The 18,213-nt window shown below is 37.6% G+C and overlaps 1 protein-coding gene across 1 annotated transcript; it reads left to right on the top strand.

Moving 5' to 3' along the window:
* The first annotated feature begins 2,229 nt into the window (after positions 1 to 2,229).
* LOC132308210 (uncharacterized) lies at positions 2,230 to 16,937 on the top strand. The gene is made up of 6 exons (XM_059806227.1): positions 2,230 to 2,469; positions 2,584 to 2,670; positions 4,044 to 4,202; positions 7,576 to 7,836; positions 15,720 to 16,400; positions 16,540 to 16,937. The coding sequence occupies exons 2-6, from the start codon at positions 2,590 to 2,592 to the stop codon at positions 16,624 to 16,626; spliced, it is 1,269 nt and encodes a 422-aa protein (XP_059662210.1). The 5' UTR covers positions 2,230 to 2,469; positions 2,584 to 2,589; the 3' UTR covers positions 16,627 to 16,937.
* Positions 16,938 to 18,213: the final 1,276 nt, after the last annotated feature.

Below are 18,213 nucleotides of genomic sequence, written 5' to 3'. Positions count from 1 at the left end.
CATTAGGAGTTTAGGACTGCTCTCTCTGTTTCATAGAAGATCAAGCTTATCAACAACTGTAAAAAAAAAAAAAACACACACACACACATTTATTGACATTTTGAGTGTTTGGGTAGCAAGAAAATAAGTTTTCAAAGCCACCTAATTGTTTTATAATTTTCTTTTTCAAACACACACACACACACACACAAAATAATAATAATAACAACAAATATTTAGTTTACTTAAGAAAAGTCTTCTATCTATCTGAAATAAAATATTTATTATATACGCATTTCTCTAAAAGAATGGTATATTGATTCGTGTCTCTCTAAGAGCCTCTTTCTAAAAAACATTAGCCTCTTATTGTCAAAGTGACTATAATGTCACTTCATATTTGGTCACTCGCATGCTATTCAAACATGTGAAAATCTTAAACAATTATCTTACAAAAGTTTATTTCTAAATAAATATGAGTAACATTAACAACTATTATTAATCTTAGAAAATTGTGGTTGTATGGTAACTGTGCTTTGTGACTCAATCAAAAAATTTAAGGTGTTAGATGGGCTAACACCTGACTCACATATATTTATTTCACTTCTTATTCGGATCCGGCGTGGAGCAATTCTCTCCTTGTAATACTCTTTTCGCTTAAACTCGCAATGCACTTGTTGTGGTCGGGTCACTTTACCTATTCGGGTGACATGCATATCTGGACACCTTCTGCGTCAGTCACTTGGCGTGGCACCAAATTAAGGATTGAAATTGACTCTGGCTCTATACCAACGGTAATGGACGAATACTTCGCAAACCAACCAAAAAATTTAAATTATTAAGTGAAACTATCACCCAAATTTTATATACCTATTTCACTTTCCATCATTAGTAACACCTTAGTAACATAACGGAATGTTTATGTGTCTGTGTGGACTAAAGTTTTGTGGAATCTTCAATGACAACTATGATTATTATTACTTTTTAACAAAAACAAACTATGATTATTAATGATACATTAAGGTGGTTAATAATAACTGGACTAGGTTTGTCAATCGAACTGAGTTTGAGTCCAAAGAAACCTTGTCTCGTCTGGTTAGATTTGTGAACAAGCTGGTCGAAACTAGTTAGAATGACCCTGTTTCAAATTTGATGGGTAAACATTACGTGGAGAAACTTGGTTGTTTGACTAAACCAGACCAACTCTAGTAGCCAGATATTCGATTTAGTTGCAGATTTAAATTTGTCATCATTCATGTGCCAGATTGGACCATTTTGGGCCTAATCCAGACACGATGCAGTTCTTTTCTGAAGTAGTATAAACTTTATGAATTCTGCATTGAACATGGGCCTATGGTTTTACATTTTGTTAAATGGGCTGATTTATGGCCCTTTATTAAAGTGGGCTAATATAACCTTTAATATTGGTGCTGGAGTGTGTATATGAGAGTTGCAATATGTGTGAGAATATGAAGAAACATATATGCTATCGAGTGTGGGTGGAGTAACTTGGGTCGGGAACTTGGGACATTCATCAAAAGTGGTTTTTATTTAGTATTATTTTTTTGACACATCAAAGTGGTTGAATGGGTCACAAGTTTCCTCTATCCAATTCAACATTTATGTTTAATGCTAATGCCAGCTTGGATGATAATTGAGATGCAATTTTGGTTTCATTTAAAAAATTCATTCGTTAGTGTCAATCTTCAACACCGTAATTTTGATTTTATTACATATGCATGTAATATTTTGTTAAAATTATTTAGGTAATTAACAATTTAAAGGTTTCTCTCACTTTTGTCTATTTGATACACTTTGTTTAATTTATTCCACTAATTTAAAGAAAAGGCTTCAATTCTCCTCTTAACAGCAACATTTTTTTGCAATTGACATCTAAATGTTACAAGACAAAAGGAAAAAAAATCACAAATCTTATCAAAAACACAATGTGTCATAAAAATAAAACAAAAGCGAGTTGAATTAACTACTAAGGGATTATTATTATATGTCAAACAATTAAGGGCTTGTTTAAAAACTATGGTCTTCTCAATTTTTATAAATTGAAACTACAATCAAGATTGAAAGCCAACGCCAATTAATTGAATAACAATCAAACTAGAAACTTCTTAGTATTTAGGACACCACAAAGAAATATATGTAATAAAATGATCAAAACATATTATATACACATATATATGTATGTATATATTAAGATCAAAATCCCAAACCCGAAAGGGAAAGAGCACTGCGACAATTCAAATGAGGAGGGAAATGAGTAACATTGTGCAATTGGATAGAGACCTTGGCTCGATGTGGCGGGAAAGTGTCCGTACGGCTCTCAACTAACACACTCTCATATACTAAAACCATAACTCTACTCCAAGCCCCATACCCCTCTCTCTCTTCCATTCGTGCCCTCGATCATTTTATTAGACCCCTTTCTTCGAACTTCACTAGCTCTCTCTGAAGAATCTAGGGTTTCTTCTTTCCAGGGTATTCCTCTATGTCTTCAATGTCCAGTTGTTCGTATAATTATCACATGTTAGGTCTATATAATTTAGGGCTTACATAATTATTGACTATTAAGTCTCTATATATACGTATCAGGTGAAAATGGCCGATGTATTTGAAGAGGAAGCTGAGCCTACGGTTTCAATCCAAGAGTATCTGAAGGGTGTTGAGGAACAGGAGCTGGTAAAACTCGGTCTCGTATAAAATTCTAGGTTTTTTTTTGCATTCATTTGCTTCAATTTTTTTCTGAATGGTTTGTGATTTATGCTGCTCGTCTGTTTGTTTGCTGAGAAAATGTAGGGAATGGAAATACGATTTAACTTTTGATTTAGCGTTCTGTATTAGGTACGCAGAAAACTGGGACACCAGTTCGTAATTTGCTCGTTTGGACCAGGTTTCGTGATTCAGATCTGTGGAAAAATAAAATCTAAATGTTTAAAATTCAGCGTATATCATTTTCTTTTACGTTCTTGGCATGGCAAGGAAACAGAATGTTTGGTTTTCTGCCGGTGAAGTATATGTAGAATTTAGGGTTTGTTTTGTGAGTGTGAGGGTATAACAGGTTGCAAGCGTTGTATTGTTCCTAATGTTCATCTAAATTATTTTGATATTGTTTTTGTTTTTTTATTTCATTTTTATTTCTTCATGTGCTTCTTAATGCTAAACCATTCATTATTTTAGACGATAGGTGTAATTCATCATTTGAGTTTGTGGTCATATACTAAATGGATGGGTTAGTTATAACAATATACCGACAATTCATCCAAATATTATCATATTTGATAGCAAAGAATGCTTTTTGTGCTGTCCCAATGAATGGAGATTCAGAGAATTAAAGCAATGCAAGTTTTGAGATATGCATCTTACCTAATTATTTTATCTTGTGATTATATTATGAATGTTTAAAAGGTTTTTTGTACAATAGTTGGCAGTTTATATCCTGTCTTCTTGCAGAACTAGTGGAACCATTTCTTTTTGCAATCTTTGGTATACAAACTCATAGTCTACCAATACCTTATTGCATTAAACTAAAAAGGAGGGAGAAAAAAAAAAAAGGAGACATTGTTCCATGCCCAAATTTTTTTCTATTTTGGTGGATCAATTCTTCTTGTCAAACACATGTCACTTATGGTGAAACATAGTTATACTTTTATAGTTGAATGTTTAGTTATGGTATTGTTCTGGTTTACAACTGAATGCTGGAAGATTTTTTTATTTTTTTACAAATATTGAATAATTTGATTAAAATTTTCACAGCTGGTTTATTTTTCTCCCTTCGTAATGAACTATCAAAAGTTGGTAGCTCTTGTAGCCTGTAGCAAATGAAAGTAATGTAAACTGTGTGCCAATTTAATTTAAGACTACCTGTTTCAGTATTAGCATTAAACCTAATTCACTGACTAAACGAACCATATTAGGATATAGTGATTCCCGAATATTATTGTGGATCAAGTGCTCAACAAACTTTTTTTTAAAAAGTTGCTGATCTTTATATTAACTTCATTGTTTATTTATTTATTTTCCTTTCTGTGTTTCCTAATCAATTGTACTTTAAGGAAGCGGATTTGGTTTTGGGCGGCGATGAGGGTAAGGAATGCACATATGCCAGTGGTTACATGAAGAGGCAGGCGATTTTCTCATGTTTGACTTGCAGCCCAGATGGGAATGCTGGGGTTTGCACGGCCTGTAGCTTGTCTTGCCATGATGGCCATGAGGTATCATCCAGTACAATGACTTGATTGATATGCCTAATATATTAACTTCTAGGTGTGAATATTTAATGAATACTGCAATTAGTGTTCTCTCTAAAAAGTGCTAATGCTGCCTATTTCTCATGCACTGTCATGTTACATTGTTGTACTTGCTGAGCATCACACATTTATTTGAAGACATATTTATTGCAAGAATAATTTTTTAAATGTTATAAGGGCATAATCCTATTATATCAAGGTACTATGGTTTTTGAGTCTATTCCTTCAAAAAAAAAAAAAAGGGTTTCCGAGTATATTATGGATCAACAGATTATTTATCTAAGTTGCTGATCTTTTCTTTTTCTTGGGGTGTTTTGTTCTCTAATTGTGGCTCGTATAGTATTGATGTGAGGAGTTACATTGACCAATGTGGGGTCTATAAAGGTAAGAGGCTAAGTGGAGGTCTAGGCTGTCATGGAGAACCTCCAAGAATGAGACTTGAGAGAGAAGGATGGAGGTAGATCCCCCTTTGATAATTCCCTTTATGGTGGTGATTAGGTGTCATCCCAATTTCTAGCCAAGGGGTTTTCTGTTTTCGATGGTTGCTTTATCTCTATTTTCTACCACCTCACTAACTTTTTACTCTTTTTATACTTCCTCTCTGTTGGCCAAAGACCGTTGTGTAGAAAGGGACTCCCTCTGGTCCTTAACTTGTGTTTACTTGGATTAGGTGATTGGACGGGTTTTGGGGACTCCACGAGTAAGTGTCATTTCACTTAAATAACTGTATATTTGGCTTAAGGTGGTGAATATGACTACGACCAATTTATTGAATATGCTCAATGCGGAGCTCACCCCTTTACAAATGAAGGATCGAAGACCTTTGACTTTCTCTTGAGAAATGGAATAGATATAGAATTTCATGAATAAAAAGACTCGGTTAATGCAATATTTGAATTGTATGATTCCTCAAAGTAAATTTGTTGGCCTTATTTGGTTAAAGAGGGGAACAAATGCTAAGAAGCACGGACACGGATACGACACGACATGGACACGGCAACATGGCAAATCCTAAAAAATTAGGCCACGGATACGGCGGGGACATGGCAAATAATATATACATTTTTTTTAATAAAAATGTGATGTAGTAGTTTAAAAATTAAGTGTTTTACTGTTTTTCATCAACCTCACAATGAAAAAAATACACAAGTCATAACTAATAAACTATAAGAGAACAATGTCACTAAATCATAAACCAAATAAAAAACAAGACGTTAGAATGATAACTTGTATCATTTAATCATCATTGCAACTTTACTCCAAATACAATAGCATAGTCATAACATCCGTGATTGTTTAACCATGGTTACAGCAGTCAGCAAAGAAAGAAGTAAACACAGCGGTCAGCAAAAGAAAGAACAGCAGTCAATGACTCAGCAAAGAAAGAATGAAATAAATTCTTATGTGTTTACAAGTCAGTAAGTCACAGACTCAGAGCAGCTGAAATTAAATCAAGAATTAATTCATATTTCATTACAAGTCATATGCAACAATTGATATTATATCAACAATGAAGAAGAGGAAAACAAATTCATAAAAAAAAAAAAAAAGGAAAATGAAAAAGAAAAAAAAAAAAATAAGAAGACACGCGTGTCGGACCCCCAAAATAGGACACGAGTGTCAGACAAAATACAATGGCGTGTCTGCGGAGTGTCAGCTTTGTGTCCAAAAATAAAAAAATAAAAATCCAGACATGGATTTTGGCGTGTCCGTGCTTCCTAGAACAGATGTCAGGGGCGTATTTAATGTGAAGAGATGGCCATTGAATGTGATGGTTCTGTTAAGGGGACTTGCTCTTCTCTGCCTCACTAAGGGAAGTCAAGACTCTTGGTAGAGTTGCCTAATTCAATCTCGGCTACCAAACTAATAATCTTAGGATCCCAGGAGAACCCTTCAAGATGTTCCTACAAACTTTGCCTTTGGTTTGTCGGCTCTCCTCATTGAGTCTAGTTCTTGGAATTAACCAGTGCAAGGGACTTCTTGAAAGTTTCAAATCATCCTCCTTGTTTATTCATAGAGAGGAGCACCTTCAAGGTTTATCTGTAGATTGGAACTCCTCTAAGCTTATTATGAATCATCGAGGTTTATCCATGGGCATATTCAACGCTGATCTATATATGCATCTGTGAGTAGAGGTAGCTTTATTTGCATAGAAGGGAAGCAAAGAGGTCGATCAAAACTAACATGGAATGAAGTGATAAGAAATGATTTAAAAAAATTAAATCTAGTGGGAGATATGGCTTATGATAGAAAAGAGTGAAAAAAAAAGAATCCATGTGGTTGACCTCGTTTGTGCGGGATAATGGCAAGGATAATGATCAAGGTTTATCCGTAGAGAAATACTCCTCGTAGTATTGTGCTGGCTACAAGGCTTATCTGTAGAGAGGAGGTCCTCGATTACATAAGCAAGGCCATTTCATGGACCTGGGTATTCCATGGAGTTTCATTAGGTTTCCAGCGCTACAGCTGTTTCACTTAGCTTGATGTTAGTATTTCCATGTGAGACACACCCGCACATGTATATATAGATGTATCCATTGATGGGCCTTCCATGTGACCGGTGACACTATTCACTCTTAGTACGTCAAGAGTTCGCCATCTTATTTTATTTATTACCATTATTATAGTCATATGTGCCGCAGTCATCATTGGTGACACGTGGCATGATTAGTCATGGGATATGGCTAACCTTCCACCTACACTAACCAATAGTATTCACGACCAAGAGTTTAGTTTTAGTGCCAAAAAAAAAAAAAAAAAAGGAAAGAAAGAAAGAAAGAAATGAGAAGAAAAGAAAAAAGTGTGATAATCCTATTAAAGTATGTAGTCAATTTAGTTGATCATTTTCTGGAAGTACTTTTAGTTGATCAGTTGATCATTTTCTGCTTTCAAAATTTTTTCCCTTGTCAGTTGTATTGTCATACACTGTTTGAATAAAATGAATCCATGTAATTACGGTTATTGATTTTTGTGTTTTATCTACATGGTTTTCTTTCTTGTCGAGAGTTCTCTTCATGAAGACTTTTTTTATTTTGATTTTGATTTTTTAGGGCTGGTTCTTTCTTCTGTTGAAAACATGGATTGCTTTCCTTTTGGTTTCTCCAAACGTATCTGAAATATTACCCTGTTTACATATACACTTTACATGGTTTTGAAAGTTGACCTATTTGGCGACAAATTATATGTCATAATTTGCACTCATATATTTGTCTAGATGATACCTCCTGCTCAAATTTTGTTGCAGTTTTCTGTGCTAAAAACTCAGATTTAGTAATACTATCCTTGTAATACTTTTTGTTGTTTTTGATGGTTGTGTGTCATTTACTACATGGACAAGATCTTGGAATTGTGGACGAAGAGAAATTTCAGGTGTGATTGTGGGAATTCAAAATTTGGGGAGTTCTTCTGCAAGCTTTTTCCAAATAAAGATATAGAAAATGTGGAAAATTCATACAATCATAACTTCAAAGGTTCATACTGCACATGTGGTCGTCCTTATCCTGATCCAGATGTTGAAGAGCAAGTAGAGATGATTCAGTGCTGTATCTGTGAGGACTGGTTTCATGAGGAGCATCTTGGTCTGGGGTCTTCTGATGAGGTTGGTAGCTCACATGTTTTCTCATTGGTTTTCTGCCCATGGTATCTCATTATTGCTGTCACGCCTTTTGGTTTATTTTTGTTCATAGTATATTTTCCTTGCAATCAGCTATTCCAAGGGCCAATACCATGCGCTAATAAGTGTGGTACTGTACAAGGGTTGCTGATCAATGCTGGTAGATTAATTTACAAAATATTGGAGAAATGTTCAGGGGTGGAACCTCTGTTTTTTTTTTTTTTTTTTTTTTTTCTCCCATTCCCCCCTCCCTCCTGGTTGGAACCTCTGATGACTTACTTAACTACCTATTATAGATTAAATCTCCAACATATGGAGAGATGGTCATTAGGTGGGATAGATATGTGTATTATCATTTCATCTAAGGTTATGAACTGTCCTTTCGAGGGATTAAAGTAACGAAGTGAATGTTTATGCTGCACCTATACCTATGTTCGTGGCTCTAAATGTGATACTGGCCGCCTTAACGGCAATAGTAGTGGTGGCGCATATGTGTGTGGCAGACGCAAACGATTGGAACTGTCATTTTTTATTTTATTTTATTTTTTGTCACAGTTTCTGCAAATTGTGGCGATTTACTTGTTTCAGCTCATATCGCATAAATTTAAGTTTTATTATGTTATAGTGAATTGTTTGTATTTATAAAACATGATATAATTTGACTATTTGAGTACGACTTTTTATTTATTTTAAGTTGTCGGCAAAAAACCTCACTGTTTTTGTATAAGTAAAATAGGCGGTAGATCCATAGAGATCTAGGAAAGTTGTATATAGGCTATTGACAATTTTTTAAATTTTAACTTCAAATCAGAGATCTGTGGATAGAATTGATAAATCAAAACTAAATTTGCTCACAATGGTAGAGAGTAAAAATAAAATTTGAAACTTACCATTGAAACGAATAATCGAGAAGCTTGATTGAGATCTAAAGTTAGATCTCATAAGTTTGTTATTTTGGATGTTAAATTTCTAGTTATATAGTGTTTCTATGGCATTCCAAGATTAAAAGCTAAGTAGCACAAGCATGGACATGATACAACATGGATGGCTGACATGTAAAATCCAAAAAGTGTAGGACATGAACATGATTGGACATGGCTATATATAAATACGATTTTTGTTATATACGTATACGATTTTTTTTATTTTTTATATACGTATGTTGAAAAGATAATTATAACTTTAATTAATTTTTAATTTCTATGCTAAGTATTGCATATTTAGAAAAAGTATCATTGCATTCTTGACATGACTTGTGGTGACCATGTGTTATACTTTTGGGTGTGTTCATATTGTTTCCAATATCATTGGACCGTCATGGTTGTTAAATGCTCAAGACTCAATATAAGGCGCAAGCCTAATCAAATTAAGGCACTTGTGTAATAGTGCATATTAATTATAAGTATATGAAGAATAATTAATTTATGCAACACAAACATGTCAAAATAAGAAATATTTTCAACATATCAATTCAATGGATTAGCTAAATCTGCACACATATATCTTTTCTATTTGCAAGTATATTCAATAAAATCAATGTACAATTGGAACAATTCAAGATGCGCGACAAATAATAATGGGATTTTTGATATTTCAACTAAGAGGATCAAGTAAGTTAATGCTCATAAATCCTTTCATATGCATATGCATTAACCAAATTAAATGTGATTACAAACAATTAAAACTTTAATCATGCAAACCTTAAACATATTTGTCATAGATATTCATAATCAAATACTGAATGCAATTAATGTAAGTAGTGAATCATAACGTTATGAATTTTGTTAAATATTTTATAAATTTGAACAATATAAAAAAAATGATGGCGTGCTTTTTTCGAGCTTGGAGCCTACTAAAAAGTGCGAGCCTGAGGGCTTTATTGGAGCCCGACTGAAGAAGCCTAGCCTGTACTAGGTGGAGGCACTCTAGCTAAACCTTGATGAGCCTGGGTCCTTTTTGGAGCCTAGGTGTGCCTTTAACAACTATTCACTCGGACGTGCATACTCTTAAATGCGTTTATGTCAAATAATACTTGGTTGGGAATGTCTGGGATAAGTTAGTCAAGTGTCCACTGTCTAGGTGTCGGCTAGGTGGAGCGGCCCATCCAAAAGAAGTTGTTTGCTTGGCTCCTAGACCTGATGAGTTGGGCTATGGATTGAAGGGTGGATTGGGTTCTTCTATTTCTCTTTCTGGGCCAGTTTTGGGTAACCGCTTTGGGCCGTTGAGTAATATTGTGGATGGCGTTGACTCTCAACCATCTGGTGCGTTTTCTGAAGGTTCCAGAAGAGGTCGGTGTTCAAAAAGGATTGTGCAGAGGCATCGTTTGAAGAAGAAGGTGTTTCTTCCTGCTTTTCGAAAAAGATGGACGAGAAAGGAGAAGCAGAAGTGGATTCCGGACTAACAACTTGACTCTGATTCGGGTAAGTCTTTTGTTTTGCATGAGCCTTCTATTTTTCTCCCTTCTTCTTCCTTTTCTTCTCACCCTTGTGGGGAGTCACGAAGGAACTTGGGGTTGAAAAAGGGGGTGGTTTCTTCCGTTTCAAAATGTTTGTCCTCGGTTTTTGAAAGGGAGTCGGAACCTGTTTGTGAAGATCGACATGGTGGAAGTAGTGGCAACGAGTTGGGATCCCCCCGGATATGTGATGTTAACAGTGAAGGTATTACTGTATGTGTCGGCCGGGATGTGAAAATCAAGATTGATGATGTTTCAGCTGCTGTGCTCTTGAATGATTTGCGAGCTCATCTTGCTTTGAAAGGTTTTCAGTATGAGTAGAATGATCATTTGGCTGATGAGGTGTTTGGGACCCCATTATCTAGCTGCTCTCCATCCCTATCGAATGTTGAGAATGGGGAGGATGGGTCGTGTTCATCATTTCAAGGGGGCTTGGGTATGGTTCTGTGGAATGGATGTGAATCTGATTTGGAATTGCTTACCCCTTTGGCTGTTGTTAGACCGGAAGGGGATTTTGTGGAAGGGATTGATTTTGTTACAGGTGTGGCTGACTTGGAGGATGATTGGGTGAGGGAAAAGGGTGCTGAGGTGGGTTCCCTTTTGGGGGTTTCTTTCGAGGGTTGGATGGAGGAGGCAACCAGTTTATTCCTTGATGTTCTTAATGCTCAGTTTGCTGATAGAATGGGTAGTAGGGAGAGCTTCCCAGTGGAGAGGGAGGAGAGGGGAATTCCGAGCCCCACGACGTTTGTCACTTATGAAAGGAGGAATAAGGGGTCTAGGGAGAGGGCTAGTGGTAGGAGGGGGGAAATTATCAACTCTACTGTTTCCCTATGAAGCTATAAATTCTTTCTTGGAATGTCAAGGGTCTTAACGACCCAGCTAGAAGGAAAGTGGTGAAATCGGTGATTCGGAAAGCAGGTGGTCATGTTGCGTGTCTGCAAGAGACTGAGATTGTCTCAATGACGGATGTGATTGTTCGAAGCTTGTGGGGAGGGAGATTTGTGGAATGGTTTGCTTTGAATGCGATTGGCTCTTCGGGCGGTATCCTGATTATGTGGGATAACCGGTGGGTCTCTTTGTTGGACTCTCAGGTTGGGCTTTTCTCGGCTTCCTGCGTTCTCTTTATGGTGGAGGATGGCTTTTGTTGGGTTTTTTCTGGTATTTATGGCCCTCCAGAGGATTGTGTCTGTCATTTACTTTGGGAGGAATTGGGGGAGGTTCGTGGGAGATGGTCGATGCCTTGGTGTATCGGTGGGGATTTCAATGTTGTGCGTTCCCCTTTTGAGAGATCGAGTGGGGGCAGATGGACAACTGACATGGTGTCCTTCTCGGAGTTTATTGATGCATTTTGTTTGTTTGATTTACCTTTGGTGGGTGGACCTTACACTTGGTCAAGTGGTCGCTATCCTCCTACTCTCTCTCGACTTGACAGATTCCTTTTGTTGAGTGATTGGGAGGAGAAGTTTTTCGATGTTGTTCAGTCCACTTTGGCTTGCCCTTTGTCTGATCATGTTCCGTTGATGTTGGACTGTGGTGGGTTGCGTAGCAGAAAGTCCCTTTTCAGATTTGAGAATATGTGGCTTCAGGTTGAGGGTTTTCTGGAGCAAGTTCGATCCTGGTGGGTGGGATATGGAGTGAGTGGCTCCCCTAGTCATTCTCTGGCAGGCAAGCTTCGTCTTTTGAAGAATGATCTTAAAGTTTGGAACAAAGAGGTTTTTGGAAATTTGGCTTGGCGGAAGAATCGTGTTCTCTTTGAGATTGCTAATATTGATAGGATGGAGGGTCAGGGCCTTTTGCCGGTTCCTGTGAAGCTTAAGAGGGTGGAGTGTCGGGCAGAGTTTGCTGAGATCGCCGCCATGGAGGAGATTTCGTGGAGACAGAAGTCTAGAGCTTTGTGGCTCAAGGAAGGTGACAATAATACTAATTTTTTTCATCGACTTGCCAATGCTCACAGAAGGGGCAATCACATTGGGAGGATTCGGGTGGATGGGGAGATGTTTTGCAAGGAGGAGGAGATTTGTAAGGGTTTTACTGATTACTTTTCGAAGTTGTTCACTGAACCAGCTGGTTGACTCCTTTTGCTTGATGGGCTACACTTTGATTCTATTTCGGGTGAGGAGTCTTCTGCTTTGGAAGAGCCTTTTACGGAAGAGGAAGTTTTGTCTGCTTTGAAGAGCTGTAATGGGGATAAAGCCCCTGGTTCAGATGGTTTCTCTATGAGATTCCTTTTGGAGTACTAGGAGGTGGTCCGTGAGGAGGTGACGGGCTCTTTTCACGCCTTCCATGTTCAGGGTTCTTTTGAGAAGAGCTTGAATGCCACTTTTCTTGCTTTTATTCCGAAGAAGGGTGAAGTGATGGATGTTAGGGATTTTCGCCCTATCAGTTTGGTGGGCTGTTTTTACAAGTTGATTGTGAAAGTTTTGGCCTCTATGTTGAGGAAAGTTATGGATGGCGTCATTTTTTATTCTCAGAATGCCTTTGTGGGAGGTCGTCAAATTCTAGATTCAGTTCTTATTGCTAGTGAATGTGTGGACTCCCGTTTGAGTTGTGGGATTCTGGGTGTTTTATGTAAGCTGGATATTGAGAAGGCATTTGATCATGTTAGTTGGAGCTTCCTCCTCTATTTATTGGAGAGGATGGGGTTTGGCGGGCATTGGAGGAGATGGATTCTTTTCTGTATCTCTAGTGCTCGATTTTCTGTCATTGTGAATGGAGCTCTGACGGGTTTTTTTCTCTTCTTTGAGGGGCTTGAGACAAGGGGATCCGCTTTCTTCATTCTTGTTCCTTTTTGTGATGGAGGCTCTTAGCAGATTGCTAAAGACGGTCGTGGAGTTGGGTTCCCTGAGATCGAGATGTTTGCTCAGATTCTTGGATGTCGCACTGACTCTTTTCCCATTTCTTATTAGGGTTGCCTTTGGGAACCCCTTCGAGATGTGTAGGGAGTTGGGATCCGGTTGTGGATAGATTTGAGAGGAGGCTGGCGGGTTGGAAAAAGCAGTATCTCTCAAAGGGGGGTCGGGTTACTCTGATTAAGAGCACCCTTTCTAGCCTCCCCAGTTATTTCATCTCTCTCTTCCAGATTCCTTCTGTGGCTGAGAGAATCGAGAGATTGCAGCACAACTTTCTTTGGGTTGGGGGGGGAGAGGAGTTCAAATATCATCTGGTTCGGTGGGAGCATGTGTGCCGTCCGATTCGGTGTGGAGGTTTAGGGTTAAGGAGGTTGTTGCCTTTCAATAAGGCTCTCCTTGGAAAATGGTTATGGAGGTTTGGGATTGAGAGGCATTGGCCTTGGAGGAGAGTTATCACAAGCAAGTTTGGGGAGAGCAGTGGTGGGTGGTGCTCTGCTGAGATTCGTGGTCCTAGGGGGGTGGGGGTTTGGACTCTTATTCGGAGGGGTTGGGATGATTTTTGCAAACATGTTCGATTTCGGATCAAAGATGATAGGAGGATCAGATTTTGGGAGGATCTCTGGTGTGGGGAGCTTCCTCTTGCTCTCGCTTTCCCACGGCTCTATAGGATCGCTTCTCATAGACAGACCATGGTGGTTAACTGTTATCACCTTGATAACGGGAGACTGACTTGGGATGTTCACTTTAGAGGATGTTACTCGTTTTTTGGAAGTTCTGTATCGCCAGGTGATCATAGTTGGGGATTCGGATTGTTGGCTTTGGGTTCCTAACTCTCAGGGTCGTTTCGAGATTAGGTCCTTTTTTAAGTGCCTTTCGGTTGATTCCGGAGGCCCTTTCCCTTGGAAGTCTATTTGGCGATCTAAGGCCCCCCGTAAGGTTGCCTTTTTCACTTGGACTTCCGTCCTGGGCAAGATTTTAACCCCAGGATAACTTGAGGAGGAGGAATTAAGTGGTGGTCAATCATTGTTATATGTGCTTGTGTGATGAGGAGACAGTTGACTACCTCCTTTTGCACTGTAGCATGGCCAGAGACTGTTGGTATTTGATGCTTGGATTATTTGGGATCCATTGGGTTATGCTTTGTTCCTCTAGAGGGTTGATCGAGGCTTGGAGAGGTGTTTCTGTTGGGATTCTCATTCAGGAGGCTTGGAGGGCTACGCCTCTTTGTATTTGGTGGTGCATTTAGCTTGAGCGAAATAGGAGATATTTTGATGGAAAGAAGAAATCTATTTCTACGTTTAAGTTTTCTATTATTTCCACTCTTTTTTGTTGGGTTTCAGGGAGAGATTATAGATCTATTGAGGAGATTATTGTGGTTTTGGCCTCTTTGAAGGTTTAAGGCGCCTTGTGGCCCTTGTGTTTCCATGGGTTCCGCTCCCCTTTTGAGCGTTTTTATAAAATCTTACTTATCAAAAAAAAAAAAAAAAAAAATTATGAATGTCCATAAAGTGTTGTATACGTGTGTAAGAGTGCTCGTCAATTGTTGGTATGTGATGTGTGTCCGAAACGAATGAGGCACCTTCATAGGAGTTTCTATACTTATTCTACAAGCGAATTGAAAAAGAAAAAACTTAGGTAGGTAGATGAATTCAATATTTACATTTGTAACAGGCCATTACAACCTCCGACCTCTTAGTGGATTGCTATGCCACCAAAGTGGATCACTACAACAGAGTAGCAAGTGAACTTCAACAGGTCTGCTACATCAGTTCAATGGATTTGGAACTTGCCAATACTGTTACTTAATGGTTTAAGCTGATTTTCAAAACCATGTCTATGTTTGTATCTGAAATTAGCAGTATTATCGTATTAGTTTATGCTTCTTCCAGGTATTATTCCACTCTGTTGTTGATGCATGTTGGCTACCTTAGAGTATGATGGTTATGAAACCATAGAACGTCTAATGTTTTGAAAGTCATTATGTCTTATGCAATCTGTGCCTTTTGGATTCATTATGCAACACTGAGATTTGCCTCATGCTGAGCCCTGATAGCTTATGATCCGAAATTGAGGAGCACTTAAACCTTAGGTTTAATTTATTGTTTGAGCTTTTCTTTTTATATATCTACTAATTTTTTTATCAAGTATCAACAGGATTGAGCATAAGAATCAGCTTCTTTAGTTTTTATTTTTATTTTTATTTTTATCCCTGGGTAAATCAGCTTCTCTAGTTCAAATTATGTATTATATTACTTTTTATTTCTGTGATAATTATGTAATTTCTTTTAGTGGTATGAGATCCTGTTATTGGCTCTATACCATATTGAAGATTTTTCCTTAACAAAAAGATGTTCTGGGGCTCCGTGTTGCAACAATTTCTCATTCATAATTATATATATATATATATATATGTATATAATTAGGACTCAAACTTACTATTTAGCGCTCCATATCTTATGTGTATTATTTTTTTGGAATCAGATTTTCGTCTTGTGTTTTTCCACTTTTTTTCATTCTGACCTCTTATTATGATTAAGATCTACATTCATCCTTTGCTTGTACCACAGATTCCAAGAGATGAAGAAGGAGAGCCTCTGTACGAGGATTTTATCTGTCCTGCTTGCTCAGAAGTTTGTTCTTTCCTGACCCTTTATCCTCAAAACATTTGGGCAGCAGTTAGGCAGCCTGATGCTGCTAATACAGCCAAAGAAAAAAATGTGTTGGAAGACATGCCTTCAGCTTGTGGATCCTCTGGGGAGTTTGAGAATGCTGTTTGTTTGTCTGGCTCTTCTCCCAAACCGGACATTGCTGTAACCAATGTTGATACTGAAGCTGTGTCAGTTGGGAAGAGTGAGTTGCTTGTAGGAAATTTTGAGAGTAATATGGGCTTAAATCAGTGCATCCAAGGTGCTGGGCCAAGTTCCACATGTCTTATTGGAGTTGATCTGGCTGTAGCTCCGCCTGTTTTAGAAAATAGTAAACCAATGTTCCTTTCAAAAAACTGGAGAGACATCATTTGCAGATGCGATAAATGTGCAGATTTCTACAAGCAGAGGAGAATTAGTTTTTTGCTGGACAGGGAGGACTCGATTGCGGAGTATGAGAAAATGGCAAAGCAGAGGAGGGATGAGAAGTTGCAGCAACAAGAGGGTGTTGAGTTGAACTTTCTTAATAAGCTTGGTCATGTAGAGAAAATAGAGATTCTGAATGGCATTGCCGACATTAAGAATGAGATTCATTCTTTCCTGGTATGTCCTTGGTATTTGATAGTTTAATGCTTTGATTAATGTTAATCAGTCTTACATTTCAAAACATAATCTATTTTTTCATTCAACTAGAGCTATTTGTTTATAATAACACCTGTCAATTTTTATTTGCCCTTCTTAGGAGTCCTATGACCCATCAAAGCCAATCACATCTGCTGACGTTCACCAGGTTTTTGAGAATCTTGCAAAGAAGCGGCGTATGCTTTAAGTTATTCCTTGAATCTTATTACATGTATAAACTGCCAGTTCTCTCTAGTTAGTTTCGAAGTTTGTCCCCGGTTCATAGACATCCAAAAAGCATGTATGGTTTTGCTGTTTTTAGAAACATAAGGATTTTACTTGGCCTGCTTTTCTTGTTTGGAGCTTTGGACATGTAGAATTATGTGATTAATGATGATAACAATCTTCTAGCACTCGTACAATTTCACTTGTGGAGGTGCTATGTTTATGAAGACCTATGGAACCCATGACAAGTTGATGGTCTAATGTCATCTATATGAGAACCTGGTTTTGATCCTATATGCCTTGTAGAAGTGCAATGATGTTTTCCTTGTTCGGGGTGATTTTAGGGCATGATGCTTACGAAGTTGCATTTTGTTGGACTCTGCTTGTGTAGGTTCATCACAGAATATCCCTACTCAAAGCTCAATGGTTAGGACACAACATTGTAGATCCTGAAATAATGTTCAAAATGTATTATTCTTTAAAAAACTGAACCAAAACAGGTCTATACTTGTTTAGATCATAAACGGTGTTACATAAAACAGAACCTGAGTTGAGCTTTGAGTTTTGAGCATAAATAACTGGATGTGGGTGGAGTTTGGTGTTTGATTATAGCTCATTCAATGTTCAAGCAGGTTGGCTTGAGCGATATTTGGTTCTCTCATACCCAGTCAACCTACTTTTTATGACAGGATTTAAGCTTGTTATGTTTACATGGCCTAAAGGTTGCGGTCTCATTCCAACAAGATGAACCCATCACCACCAAAACTGTCATAGAATGGTGGTGTTGGAATTCTGTCTGAATCCATGTCACACAGCTCGGAGCTGAGTGCCAAGCGTTTGAGCAGGGACCATTGTGAATAAGGTATGAAGACTGATCACAATTTGCTCGAGAATTTGATTCTCATCAGTTATCATATGATTATAAATATTAGACTCTAAATAAGAATCAACATCATAACATCAATTTGTAGATCTGTCGTAGATTTTGGAATCGTAGAAATATACACCTTCACTACAGCGTAGAATTTGCAATTAATCTTAATTTTGAGATGGGGCCTACTAAATCTTGATCAAGGATTTATCACTTGGCTAGAGATGTTTCCCGTAAAAATTAGAACTTGTCAACTCTGTAAAACAAGTGAAGTGGGAACAAGATTAGGTCGTTTATGTTCCTGAAGAGAAGAAAATAGTTGGCTTTCAGTGCTTGGAAAAGTCTTTCAAATTTTAAAAATCAGGCATAGCCACCATGCCACCTCAATTGTGGAGACTGTCTAGTGAACATCACTATCCACCGATCTGTGAAATAGAAATTATCCTTTTTTTAAAAATAAAAAAAAAAAATTATTAAATTAAAGATGTCACGTTATCCAAGACAATATGACTTTAAACACAGTTAATTAATCAGAAATTTCTCTAAAGAAACATTATTTTCTTGACTAGAGTTTTGTCTAACTTTAACGTGATAGATCCCTTGTAACCTTACAAGTCAAAATATTAGCAAATGGATCACGCTTGCATCTTCCTTTGTGCAAAATAATAATAATAACAATTCTTCCTTTGCGCTAATCTT

The sequence above is a fragment of the Cornus florida genome, unplaced genomic scaffold, assembly GCF_030987335.1.
Source record: "Cornus florida cultivar Cherokee Brave unplaced genomic scaffold, ASM3098733v1 CherokeeBrave_3.0.0_Hap2_Chr05, whole genome shotgun sequence".
Classification (NCBI taxonomy): Eukaryota; Viridiplantae; Streptophyta; class Magnoliopsida; order Cornales; family Cornaceae; genus Cornus; species Cornus florida.
Note: the sequence above shows the minus strand (reverse complement) of the source record. Positions and strands in the feature narration are given on the sequence as shown.